Below are 14,828 nucleotides of genomic sequence, written 5' to 3' on the forward strand. Positions count from 1 at the left end.
TCGCTCAGAAAGCCTTTGATTAAAGGCTGTGTTGGCTGGGGGGTGTTTGTGCAGTCACGCAAGTTACACAACTTGGAGTAGTAAGCCGCAAACGCATTAGCAATGGCCTTGGAGTTGGATATTCTAACTCCAGAATCATCTACTAAATGTTTAATGCAGTTTTGTGCTCTTTGTCCTCTCAGCTTCCTAGCAAGCATTCTACCCGCCCTATTGCCTAAAACGTAATATTTTTGACGTAGTCTGCTCATTGCTTGTTGTGTACGAGAGAGGATTAGCTTCTGGAGGTCAGACTAATTTGCATAATACATGTCTTAAGATCCCCTGAAGGATGCACCTTGTTAATGGACTCGAGAGGACAACTCCGTCTCCAACTTCGTATGGTAAAATAGGGATGCACGCTTAAGCCTCACTCCCATCTGAATAGCCATGCCCCATAGGACTGCTTTAAGTGTACACCAGAAGTTGAAAACAGAGGTGTCCCCCAGAGAGTTTGTGGCAAAGTATGTGGCTAATGCCTCCGAGAGTGTTTGTTTGGCTTCTAGAAAAGTAAGTAGGTGAGGGGCCATGAGCCGGGGGGAATCAATGATCTAGGAAACCGCCAACCAATGTGGCATGGTCGGACCATGAAATCGGGAGGATTTTGATTGATTTTGTATTTTGAAGTGCCCATTTATCCGTAAGGATTAAATCAATACGAGAGTAAGAGTTATGTACCAAGGAATAATAAGTATAGTCACGCACTAATGGGGCTTGGAACATCCAAACATCGTAGAGCCCAAACTCTGCCAGTAGCCTAGAAAAGGCGGCAGAAGGCCCCGCTGCAGTATCTAATGCATGAGGGGTAGGAACATTGGTTCTAATTTAGGATCCACAACAATATTGAAATCTCCCATAAGAATAAGTGTGCCCAGTTTATATATGTCACGAAAGGCAGCTCTAAGGAAGGGCACTTGACGAGAATTGGGTGCATATTGGGAGGCAATAGTGACTAATTGACCGTCTAAGAATCGAATCACAATCAAATAACGACCATTTTTGTCTTCAACACTAGCATGTAGAGTGAAGTTGACTTTAACACTAAACAGAAGGGCCACTCCATTTCTTTTAAAAGGGATATTGGCCGTATAACATAACGGCAATTTATTATCTCTGAAGACAGGAGGGGCCTTAGCCAAAAAATTAGTTTCTTGGACAGTCACAACATCTGCCCTTTGCTTGTAAAAGTATGAGAGTGCCAACCTACGTTTGGTCTGGGAGTTCAATCCCCGCACATTCAATGACAAAAATTTTAACCAAGTATATATTGGGTAACGAAAACCAGAGCGGATACAATTGTATATATGATGAACATAAGTGTACTTGATTAAGGGTGAAGGGGGGAAACTGGGAGGAGGTGAGTATGAGGAGGAGGGGAGGTATACAGTTAGAAAAACCAACAAAAATAACCCTGATCCTGGTGTTAAAGTAGTTGCCGGAAGGAAGATCAACTGACAAAATCTGTAATTGTGGGGACATGGCCCTAGCCAAGGGAGTTCCCACCCATACCAATAGCTGAATAATATAACCAACATTCGTGAATTTAACATTATAATATTTGCACATAGTAACAGTCCCGAAAGCAACAGAAATCCTATTGATGGAAGCAAGAAAAAGATACAGTTCCGCTAACCAAAATGGGGGACCTCCCGCACTCCAGGCATAAACTTATTTGCTCCATCATTTCGAACAGTAAAGCTCACATTCTCCAGGGAGAGGCTATAACAGTGGAGAGTGCATATGAGACAAAATGAGCTTAAAGGCAGAAGCATGAGTCTCGCTGGAGTGAAGGATGGCGTATTAAAGCTGTTATAAAAAGTAGGTTATTCAGTCTCCATCAACACGCGACAATTCCCTCTGTACTCGTTCGGGGTATCAACTCAGTCACCAACGGCCGGATATCCCAGAACTTCAGGACTTGAATACCATCTTTCACTGAAGCGATTATGTGAGTAGAATTGTTGCACTGTATAATAATCTTGACTGGGGAGCCCCAACCATATTGGATCTGATTATCTCGTAGGGCTTTGGTGATGCACTGGAAAGTGTGTCTTTTGGCAATGATAGCTGCAGAGAAATCAGGGAAGAGTTGAAGACCCTGAATCTCCTCAACCAATGATGTTCTGGACGCTCGTAAGATCTGTTCCTTGATATGGTAATAGTGTACGTGCATAAGCGTGTCTCTGGGTGCGGACTCTAAACCAGATCTTGGCCTCGGGAGTCTGTATATGGTCTAGTAGAAGATCTTGTGTAGAGACTTCAGGTATCAGCTTTTGAAACAAGTCTTTGATGAAGTTCAACAAGTCAGAATTAGAAACAGACTCCAGGATGCCTCTTAATTTAAGGTTGTTTTGTCGAGAACGATCTTCAGCATCTGCCATCTTGTCCACCATGGCCAGCACCTGATTTTTAAGCTTCTCATAGGAGGAAATAAGCTCATTGTGTGATGTCACCAGCTCCTTCATTCTATCCTCTACATGAGAGTTTCTCCCGGCCAGCTCTGTCATCTGCATGTTAATTTCACTTTTTGAAGAGCACATTTCAGAAAACAGTTTTGAAGAAAGCGAACATCAGTTGCATTGTTTTGACAGTGATTGGGCCGTCTGGATCTATTTGTGAAGTTGTTGCAGGGGATGGGGATGGAGATAGTGCAGGTACTGAGATACATGAACCCACTTCCCCTGAGTCTCTATGTTTATGAACTGCTCCCGATGATGGAGAAGATTGGGGTTTGAAGAACTGAACAGTCGATGCTGACCTGGAGGCCTTAATTCTCCTGGGACCCATCTTATGCAACCCGCTGGGAGAGGCGCAGCAAGGAATCCCAAAACAGTATCAGAAGTTATGGAGAGTCCAGAAGGCCGAAGCAACAACAGGCCATGTAGCGTCGCAATCAGAAAAAGTATATTGAATTCTGATTCATGAAGGCATAGGTGGGAAATAGATTTGTCAGTTAGCTATATGGCATCTCAAGGAATTGTGTCTTGAGACAGTTGTGGGCTTATAAGTATAAATGGTAGATGATAATGCTGAGTATTGGGGAGGTCCTTATAGCATTTCTATAGTGTAATGCAGAGATTAATCAGGCAAGCTGTTCAAGGGGCTGATGTAGAGCCCTGTTATTAGAAGCACCCAGGATTCACACCTCTTCTGTGGAAAGGATCTTCTGTAACCCACCTTCAGACTTCTGTAGGTCCCTGTATGGCTGGATGGACCTGTGTTGTATATGGTTGTGCCTCCCTTAAGTTTAGACCTGGTGGAGAGGTGGTATGGGAGCACCAGCTTCCAATATGTGTATCCCCGTGGTCTGAGTCCAGCAGCTGTGGACCAGAAGTGCCCGGCTGAGAACCATAAGTGGCCGCCAGCGGTCCACTTGGACGTCTCGGATGCAACACTGGAAGACAGCCGGCAGAAGCAAGTCCCAATGGCAGCAGACAACACGGGGGGTCCAGCCAGGGGGAACAGACAATGCGCCAGATCGCAATGGTCACACCCACGCTGAAGCCAGATGAAACAGTGTGCAAGTCAGGATAAATGACTTAAACTGCATTTAGTGCATACAGCAATGCCTGACAGGTTCACTGAGAGATCAGTTGGCAGGCAGGTCTCAACAATAACCCAAAACTTAGTAATTATAGGACTAAAAGGGAGAGCCCTGCTGAAAAATGTCCAGTCAAGATGGCGTTTAGGTCACACACCCCCTTTACTTATTTTATCAAGCTTACCCTTTCCACAGGGCCAACTTTTCTCTTTGCATACATCATGGAGTGCTAGAAAGTATTTGAGAACTGGATGAACTTCCATGTTAATTTAGAATGTGTGGCCCCACCCTCACAGGAATATTATTTACTATGTTCTTTAGTACATAGTTGATAGCAATATCCCTTCATTTTAAAAATGTATGCAAACATAAGGTAGTCTTCAATAATGAAATCACTGGTGCTAGCAATTCATTTAGAGAAAGGGGGTCACCATTAGCAGCACATATTTCTACACCAGTTCTTGGGGACCTACAAAAGATATACTTCCTAAGAGGCGTATCTTGAGCAGGGCCGCCGAGAGGGGGGGGTGCGGGTACTAATTACCCGGGCCCGGGCATGACAGGGCGCCGACGATTTTTTAATTTAATTTTTTTTTTTTTTCAAAACTAATTTTTTTTCTTTTTTTTTTTCTTTTTTTCGGCGGGGGGGCAGGGCTCGGTCGTTGGTGGGGGGAGCAGGGTAGTAAAAAAACAAAAACCATACTCACGTGATTGCGGCGCCGGCGTCCCTCCTCTATGCTGCTCTGTGCTCTATTGCTCCAGGCTGACTGAATGCCGGGTGTGACATCATCATGTCACGCCCAGCATTCAGTCAGTCTGGAGCAATGGAACACAGAGCAGCAGAGAAGACAAGAAGGAAGAGAGAAGTAAAGGTAAGTGAAGGAAGGAAAACGGGGGGGTTAAAAAACGGGGGGAGGGGGTTAAAAAACGGGGGTGGGGGGCAGCATGACACAAGGGGGTTAAAGAAAGGAGGGACAATAGCAGTATGACACAGGGGTTAAAAAAAGAGGGACAATAGCAGCATGACACAAAGGGGTTAAAGAAAGGAGGGACAATAGCAGTATGACACAGAGGGGTTAAAAAAAGAGGGACAATAGCAGCATGACACAAAGGGGTTAAAGAAAGGAGGGACAATAGCAGTATGACACGGGTTAAAAAAGAGGGACAATAGCAGCATGACACAAAGGGGTTAAAGAAAGGAGGGACAAGCAGCATGGCACAGGGGGTTAAAGAAAAGGACAAGCAGCATGGCACAGGGGGTTAAAGAAAGGGGCAAAGGCAGCATGGAGGGCGCAGTGTGATCATAAGGGGGCATAGCGTGGTGATGATAACGGGGCACAGTAATGTGTGTGTGATGGCACAGAGCTTTTGGCAATGTAGTGTGTGTGAGGTAGATGGTGGCTAATTAATGGCTGCTATTTTGTTTGCGGGGTAATGGGAATACTATTTTAATGTTGGGGCTGGAGGAAGGCCTAATTATTAATAATGGATGTTATTGATTTAACGGTGGGGCTGGCTGTAATTTTCTAAATGTAGCCATTTTTTTCCCAAATAGGTCCTCCAACATTCCATGATCCAGACAAGCCGCAACTAAAGAAATCTGCAGCCACATGTGGTAAAAGTGAGAAGAACAGGTAGGACAGAGCAGCATAGTGTGTGAAATGTTGTGATTCTAGTAGGGACAATGTCAATGTTTGGTGAGTCCAGTGGGCGCAGGCCAAGACTGAACTCTTTGTGTGCACACTGCATTCTTCCTATACTACACAAGGGTGCTAGATGTCCTGAAAGTCAGGAATGCTCGGACAAATGTCACGCTCCGCGGAATTCAGGACCTATTGATTTTATTGTGCTAGCTACGCCCCAACGGCGCATTGCCCAATTGTGCTAGCGTACACATGAAAACGGCGGCGCAAATTTTTTTTGCTTACTCAACTATAAGGGGGGGGGGGGGGCATGAATTTGTTGTACCGGGGCCCTAAATTCCTCTTGGTAGCCCTGATCTTGAGATGTGGTCAAGTCTAACTAGGCTGCATCTCCACGGCAATGTGCTAAGCATATGTGTACACCCTGATCCACCTCTCCAGATGTACAACTTATGGAGTACTCAAAATTTGGCTGAATTTTTTTTTCACATGAGCAATGTGGGAAAATGCATTTTTTATGCATTGAAGATAAACTTAGGTTCAAATCTAAATCAGGTTGTTTGTTCTTAATTACTGACCTTTTACATTCTCATCTTGTCTCACTCATACATTTACCTGTATTATGTTGCTGTTTGAGCTTTTGGAGTCTGCGCTTACAAAAACACTGAAAAATGGGGTTGCCCGGTAGGTCCCTGAGACAGTCTTCAGCATAGCCATAAAGTTCTCACCGCGGAAATTACCTGAGACATTCCAGCCACCGACCTTAATGCATAAAAGACATAAACAGATTATTGTTGCCATTGCCACAAAAGTATATAAGTGGTTGACAGTTGATGAGTAGGATGAGTGATACGTTTCAACTGATTGACACTAAAAAGTCTTTGCTTCATATGTATTAAAGCGTAAAATAATATTGTTATTTTTGCTAAATGTTATCTATAGGTAATAATATATCACTTATACCCACTATAAATCTATGATAAATCAAAAATACAAATTATATGGAATTGTAATGACACTAATGAGTAGGTTTATCAAACTTTCTAAAAAGGCAAAGTGGAGGCAATACCCATAGCAACCAACCAAATTCTAGATATCATTCTCTAGACTGGGTTAGCAAATGAGAACTCCCCAGAGTATACTCCTGGTTCTGTGTTTACCTGCTGCCATATTCCTGGTGCTGTATTTACCTGCTGCCATATTCCTGGTGCTGTATTTACCTGCTGCCATATTCCTGGTGCTGTATTTACCTGCTGCCATATTCCTGGTGCTGCATTTACCTGCTGCCATATTATTGGTTCTGTATTTACCTGCTGCCATATTCTTAGTGAAAACCTCGAGAGAAAAAATAGTGGGCTGTGCAGACGGGATAAAATCCAACTGAATAATCAAAATCACTTGTCTGGATGCATACAAAATAAACCAATCATGTAGTTTATCAACCGTGTTGGATTAGATCCCGTCTATGCAGCCCACTATCTTTTTTCTCGATGTTCTTAATATAAGGGGAGGATTCACACTTTTTCCTATAGGCAGCTGCATCTGGGATATCTCTTAATTAATTTACTATTTTTCTTAATACACAATTCAGCGTAGAGACTTTTTTTCTTTTCGCCATATTCCTAGTGCTGCATTTACCTGCTGCCATATTCCTGGTTCTGCATTTACCTGCTTCCATGTTCCTGGTGCTGTATTTACCTGCTGCCATATTCCTGGTACTGCATTTACCTGCTGCCATATTCCTGGTGTTGCATTAACCTGCTGCATTTTTCCTGGTGCTGTATTTACATGCTGCCATATTCCTGGTGCTGTATTTATCTTCTGCCATATTCCTGGTGCTGTATTTACCTGCTGCTACATTCCTGATGCTACATACCCACTGCTACTTCCCTGGTGTTGCATATTCTAGTACTGCAATATGCTAGTGCTGCATTATCCTGGAGCTACATATACCTGGTGCTTTACATCCTTAGTGCAGCATACCTCAATTGATACATGCATACTCCTTGTATCTGAATTGCAGTTAGACAATGTCCTGTATATTCATCTCCGCACACAAACTACTCACAAGGGCCACGACCTGCGTGCGAGCCCATACCTCATTGCAGTACTCTCTGGTGAAGACCAGTGTCATGTTAGAAGGCGCACCCTGAGCATGCGTAGCAGGGGCGGACCCAAACATTTGTCCTACCCCGGGCGATTTTAGGGGGGGGGGGCGGGGGGCGATTTAGGCCCCGCCCCCTTTCTGTGTTCTAAGGCTGCCAGCGGCTGCACAGTATGTGCAGGTCCATTCAGCAGTGAAAGAGTGCTGTCCCGCTGCTCTGATTGTGTTTAAAACACAATCAGAACAGCCGGACTGATGCGTAGCGCAAAGTTGTGCTGGTTAAGGATCTCTATCTTTGTGGTTCATGATGACCTGGACCTTACTCACTCCTTTAGCATATCACTCAGTGTCAGGGGAAGGGGGTTTCCCCCTGTCCACGCACTGCCAGGTTGAAACGCAGCCCCTCTCTTCACCCTGGCACCACTAAGTCTGGAATGGGAGATGTAAATTTTAAATCTCAGGCTCAAGTTACTTCAGGACTTGGGTTCCTGAGTCTGGAGCCACATCCAAACTGAATATTGCTCCAGGAAGATAGGGCCCACACCGTGGAGCAGCAATCCTGTTGCTGTTGCAGCCATAGTTGTTTGAGCTCTGTAGTGTTGCTTCTGTTCCCTGCTGCCTCCACGGAGCAGCGCCCTGGCAGGATTCAGTGGAAAGGGGTATGGTACTGCTGTTCTCCAGACCACTTCTCTCACACTAGCTCCTGCAGAGTTCATATACCACCAGGGTAAGTTTAAAATCTGTTTTTAACCATTTACCATATTAAAAGCATTTTAAAATTGGTAAAAACACTCAGCATATAATGGCCCTGATTCATGTCAATGTAATCCCATTTGTACAGTAAGGCATGTTCACGCAGATGCAGATAATTCAAAACCTGTGTTTGGTGTAAGCACACTTGCTTTCAGACGTAACTTTTACACCTACTATATGGCAGGTGTAAGTGCCGGGTGATAGTGATGATGGACACAGCATTATATGCGCTGTATATACATAGTATATTACACCCCCAATTCAAATCGTAACATATCTTAAGAAATGTTTGGATTTAAATAATTCTGGAACAAAGGAAAAGTTGCATACTTTTTTAAACACGCAAATTACACCCATTTTGCGTTTCCATTTGGATCAGGGCCTATAAATGTATACAAGGAGCACTGCGACAACAGTTCCTCTGATCATTTACCCTCAAGCCACCGTAGCACCAGGGCTTAAAGGTAAACCTGCCATACAGCACGTGTGGGAGAAATGGAAGTAGGGCCCAGACCTTTAAATAGAGATTAGCGGTTCGGATTACTTGAAATCCAACTAAATCTGATATTGGGGATCCGAGTGAAACCGAGTCATTTCCATAAAAAAAAATTCTCTTGCAAGTTTTGGATCGCCATCTTTTGTATAAATAGTTCACTCTCGTTCTCTTAAGTGCCATAGGAAAGCAATAGAATGCTGTCATTATTGTAAAGCAGTTCTGTAGAAAATAGTCAGCTACAATAGTTTGCTGATCAATTGTTTTTCATTTCAATTCTTAAATACACTTTACACAGACTAATGGCTACTGGCTGTTGTTAATGCATTGTATATTATTACTAGACAGTATATATATATAGACTGAGTTAGACAGATATCATTCTGAACCAACTACTAGTATGTTCTTTGAGAAAAACAGTGTGCTTTTGCTGTCAGACTATTAAAAGCAGAATCCAAAAAACAAACAGATTTCTTTCTTTTAAAATTGATTGTTTTTCTAGTGAAAGTATTCTTGTGTGGGGCAGTGACAACTGAAATAATTTTGAAAAAAAAATGGTCTTTTTGTGTGAGCCTCAGAAGCAGTTGCACACCCCCCAAAAAGTCTATATATATATCTAATATATAAATGCTTAGTGGCGTCTGTGTGTGGAAAAAAAAAAACAAGTTGCAGTGCCACCTGCTGGGCAGAGTTATACACTGACCTACTAAATTCTTAGTGTGTGTGGGAAAAAAAATTCAAAAAGGGCTGAAATTTGGTAGGGCTCAAACTCATTTTCGTGAGGTAATTTTACCTTATGAACACACATGTGTAGAGGCGTGCGTTAGTGTGTGTGTGTGTGTGTGTGTGTGTGTGTGTGGAAAAAACTATTTTCTCAGAAAGGGCTCATCCAATTGACCTGAAATTTGGTATACTGACATTATTTGACAAAAAAATTAGAATAGTCAAGTCAGTTAACTTCCATCATCCCCCCTTCCCCCCGTGGGAGGGGTAGTAAAGGCTAAATTTACGAGTTGAGGGGTCAAACTCATTTTCGTGAGGTAATTTTACCTATGCTAATCTTTACTATTTTTCAATACTTGTCTATTTTGGTAGGGTCATTCAGTGAAATCTATATTTAAAAAAGGCTGTTTGTGAGGGTCAGCATGCAGCAGCACACCCCATAAAAAGGCTATATATTGTAATCTTTTCTATTTGTCAATACTTGTTTATATTGGAAGGGTCATTCCGTGAAATCTATATTTAAAAAAGGGAGTTTGTGTGTGAGGCTTTTTTCTTGGTATATTCCACATTCAGTGACCGTATATAGAACACTGCAGCGACTGCAAAAAAAAATGTCATCTGCCATGCCACCAACTGAAGCAAGCCCATTGGATAAATTAAACAACAAACAAAATTTACTGTAAGGTGCAAAAGATAAAAATGTTGAAACGCTACGGACACACTAAATTTGAAAATTTATACAGCAGGAATTATGTAGAGTGCAGAGTCAGTAACAATCCAATGTCATTAGATGGACAGAGGCATCAGTAGATATTTAGACAAGTAGATACCCAATTGTAAAGAACTACCAAATTTGCTGTCGCTATAGAAATAAATGAGGATGCTGAAAGAGGAAGGTAGCCTGTACCCATACTACATAAATTCAAAGATTAACCACACAATACATTGCCAGAGTATTCATCGGTTGCAAAGAGCATGGCTTTCATTACCTTGTTTTATTTATATGCTCTGTGCCATAAAGCTGCCCTTCTGATTCAAACCAGGGGACTCGTATATATTTATGGGGAGGGAGCGAGGGAGGAAAAATCACTAAGCTTCGTCCAACCCCGGGATAAAGGGCACTGTATGTATGTATAATACATGCAGATTTGGTTGCCCAAAACATGTCTTGACAATGCAATTGAAAGTCCACATTTTGAGAAAATTAACAGGACACGTTTTGGACCTGGCAAAGAATAGATGTATAGATGGAGATATGATGGATGATTATTTATGCTATATTATGGAGTTAGAGACCATAAAGTATGGTTAATTATATTTTAGAATTCAATTGGAGAAAGCAAATCCATCGGTGGCAGATTTACAAAATCCTTCATTAAGACAACAGTGGACAAACTACGGACAGTGGCAGTAGTAGACATTTAAAAGATGATGAGAGGGCACATTGTTAAATGATGCAAGTAAAGATGGCATTGTCCTTGGAGTGAGGTACATCTGTGCCATAATGCTGTCCTTCTGAATCAAACCAAGGGACTCGTAAATATTTATGTAGGAGGGATCACTGCCCCAGGGTAAGCTTCGTCCAACCCTGGGGTGGCGGGGACTGCCCGAGACAGAGGTGGTCCCGAAGAATGGGTGTACTCACTCTGACGCCAGGGCAACCAGGATGCCTCATACTGCTGCAGCATCCCCGCTAATGACAAGCAGCCGGGGTGCGTGACTGTAATTAAATTGACAGGCAAAGGTCATTGGATGAACAGTGGTATGAATGAATAGAGTTAGACATTTTTGGAAAGTAAATAGTTGAAGGTGGCCTGCACCCATACTACAAAAATTCAAGGGTTAGGCACACAATACATTGCCAGAGCATTCATCTGTAGTCAAGAGCAGGGCTTTCCTATCTTGTTTTCCTTATATGTTCTGTGCCGTAAAGCTGCTCTTCTGAATCAAACCAGGGGATTCTTAAATATTTATGTTGGAGGGAGGGAGGAAAAATCATTCTAAAGGGGACTGCCTGAGACTTGCAGCAGAGGCGGTCCCCAAGAAGTGGTGTACTCACTCTGATACTAGGGCTGCGACCTGGCTGGTAACAGGCAGGTCGCAGCTAAATTATTTCTGCATTCTGAATGAACGTGGAGTGAGTGCTCTTGACCCCATTTCTCCTATCTCCATGCTACCGATTCTTGCTCATAAGCTTTTACTACTTTGAGTTAAGTCCTGGAGGCATCCGAGTACCCACGAGTGCGCCCAACTCTACGGAAAGGTGGCTACTATATGTTAAACCCTCTACTGCTAGTTCTAAAAGCAGTTGACAGTTACTAGGAAGCTGTAACATTGTAAAGAATTATATCCAGGGACCAGTGGTGTAATAGCAATCTGACCTTCCACTGTTTGATTTTGTTATTAGTTGTTAGCTGACTCGTATTGCTCTCTCCACCACCATTTTTGTTTAAATAAAATCGGTGACCTTTTGCCAAATTTACATTGGTGTCCGAGTGGTTATTTATTTTTTCAATTACAGTAATGTCTGAACATGTGAAGGGGGTTTGGGTACAATGAAAGGGAGATATCAACACTATTCAATTTATTATTTTTTTAATTGTATCAGAGAAAGCAAATACAATGACAGGTCTCTGCAGACTTTTGCCAAAATTGGTGAAAATTGGTACCGTTGTAAAGGGATCATTAGAAAATAGACTGGACATGACTGGAAAGGAAAGTTAATGCTATAAATAGTATTATAGGAGAAAAAATAGCTCAAAGTGACATTATTTTACCTATTTTTCACAAAAATTTTTTTACAATTCCAGATCCAAAACCAGAACCTTTTGCGTTTGTTCGACAAAACACGAAGTTGGTTTACAACTGACATCGGTTTCGAAACCGAAACACGCACATCTTTAATTTAAAGTACACGTTTCGCTATTCTGCTCACACCACACAATAGGTGAATATGTATATAGCTCAATCTTTCAATAATACTGCCATAAAGTAGGGCATACTTGCCAACTCTCCCGGAATGTCCGAGAGACTCCCGCATTTTGCGAGAGTCTCCCGGACTCCCAGGCGAGTGTGGCAATCTCCCGAATTCTGCCCACTTCACTAGGAAGTGCCCCACTTCCTAGTGAAGTGGGCAGAATTAGATCCCAAACGCCGCGATTCCCGGTGTATCGCGGCATTTGGCCCCGCCCCCCACTGTCAAATGCTGCATTCGCGTCATGCCATCACAGGGGCGGGGCCGAAATGACGCGATTTTGGCTGCCCCGCCCCCCTCACGCCCACCTGCACTGGCTGGCTCCCGGAAGGGAGCTGAAGAAAGTCGGTGAGTATGAAGTAGGGGCGTTTAAAAAAGATTTTCAAAGAAACTACAGTGTGCAAAGAGATACTTCTGAACAGCTGACATTCAACAGATGGCAAAACAATACAATTCACCCTCCTCAAAAACAAATCAAGTATTGTTTTCAGGTATTCATTTACATTTAAAGGCCTCATACACGTAATGTTTAAAATTAGGCATTCAGTGCTATTTTAAATCATATTTATTACATTTTAATTTGATCATCAAAAAATAAAACTATGTAAATGAATGGAACTGTGCACACACTTTATGACATGTTCACGTCGCTTTGCTTTAACATTACCATTCACAAGCACTAGCAGTCACTACTATGTAATGAAGTTCTATGGGAGCGTTCATTAAGAACACAGTACACTGTGCTACAGAAAAGCATTTGAGAACGCGCTTCAAACACTCTGTTAAAAGTGAGGACAAAGTACAAGATTTCATCATTGCTTTTAACAAGCATTATTTATCAGCCCTAATAATTACTATCTATTCAATGTATTCAAAGTGCCATTTTAGAAAATGAAAACAAAATTAAATAAAAACATTTCCTTATTCTTAGTGTATTTAGTAAATTATATTTAACATTGATCAATGGAAATGTAGGCTATAACTGTGGAACTACTAATAAGCCTGGAACCCAAAACGTATAGCTGACCATCCTCATACTGTAGGTTAGTTAGATTTCCAGCATTTTATTAATTTTATTGTACTTCTAGCTGTGTTATAATATACATTCCCCAGCTTATCACCTCAGCTTAGAAACATAGAATGTGATGGCTCTGTGGTATACATCCTACTCTGAATCTTTACACAGCTGTATCTTGCATCAGTAAGTTTAATAAACAACTGACCTCAACCTGACCTCAACCTGGAACATATGTGTCTGCTGCAAACCTGCACAAATCTCCAGATATATCCAACTCAGCACAAACACCCCCCCCCCCCCCCCATCACCATATAACAGTAGACACTAATTCACTTACTCTAATGTCAGTGTGAATGGCTGGGAGCAGGCTGTGCAGTGATAACGTCACTGTGTGTGCACTCCCAGCCTGTCAGTGACTGGATACTGCCGCATCGCAGAAGGATAGGGGTCAGACTAGGGGGCCCGGACAGACCCCACAGCTGGACCCTAGTCTCTCCCTCTCTGTCTGTCTCCCTCTCTGTCTGTGTGTGTGTGTCTATATTAGGGAATTTAGAGTGTAAGCGCCAATGGGGCAGGGACTGATGTGAATGAGTTCTCTGTACAGCGCTGCGGAATTAGTGGCGCTATATAAATAAATTATGATGATGATGATGATAATATCAGTTGATCTTTCAAAGACTGAGTTGTATAAGGCAGTGGTGCGAAAAGACTGTTTTGTTTGGCTAGATTTTGTACAAAGAAATGTGTCATGATTTCCTACTGCAAATTGTTCACAAAATATATGTGTTTGGAACTTTCAGAAATGGATAATCTATGTCACCTTCTTTATCAGGTCAGTGAGGGGTTTCTCTCTCAGCTCCTCAATCTTCTGCTCTCTCAGACAAGAGAGATAAAAACGCTGTGTCTTCATCTCCGCCTCACTGCTAGAGTTAAATGTAGCATTCTCTGCATTAGAAACAAAGAAAGTAATATATTAGGCAAAATATGTTATTGAAACACCTGGGGGTAAATGTACTAATGTGCGCATTTTGCAAGGCGGCAATAGTTTTCCCTTTAAAACTATTGCCGCTTTACATTTATACATTTATCCCCTAGAATAATACACACTGTCATCTAAGTAATGACAATTCTCTGTTGCATTGAGGGAATGATTTGTAAACCACTGATGTGTTGGTCACCACCATTTATGCACAATCTGTACAGGATCTCCATTTTTCTTTTCATATGTATAATCCATCTGGCTGATAGTAATGCCTTGCACCTTGGAGGATGTTGTGTGCTTCTTTACTAGATGGCCTCTTCCTTTAGTCCTCCTGCTGTTACTTATCAATTGACTGAACAACTTTCATTGTTGTATTGCTGTTTGTGAGGCCTGCACAGGATCAGCAGCTGACATTGAGTGCTAGTTCTTGTAGTGACTGTTTTTTAAAGGCTTGGAGACAGCTCCTGATAAATTATCTCGCAATTGAAAAAACAAATGAATATGTGATCCAGTATGGGTATTCTCATTGTATAGGGTTAGGACCATACTATTGAAGTTTAG

The 14,828-nt window shown here is 42.2% G+C and overlaps 1 protein-coding gene across 3 annotated transcripts in view; it reads right to left on the reverse strand.

Moving 5' to 3' along the window:
* The window catches only part of ECE2 (endothelin converting enzyme 2), a 70,000-nt gene that overhangs the window by 28,919 nt on the left and 26,253 nt on the right, over window positions 1-14,828 (reverse strand). For all 3 annotated transcript variants that reach the window (XM_075202436.1, XM_075202435.1, XM_075202434.1), the window contains 2 exons: window positions 14,106-14,230; window positions 5,836-5,982 (listed from right to left, as the gene is read on the reverse strand). In XM_075202436.1, coding sequence (XP_075058537.1) covers window positions 5,836-5,982; window positions 14,106-14,230 — 272 coding nt within the window. The remainder of the gene's footprint in view (window positions 1-5,835; window positions 5,983-14,105; window positions 14,231-14,828) is intronic.

The sequence above is a fragment of the Mixophyes fleayi genome, chromosome 3 (assembly GCF_038048845.1).
Source record: "Mixophyes fleayi isolate aMixFle1 chromosome 3, aMixFle1.hap1, whole genome shotgun sequence".
Classification (NCBI taxonomy): Eukaryota; Metazoa; Chordata; class Amphibia; order Anura; family Limnodynastidae; genus Mixophyes; species Mixophyes fleayi.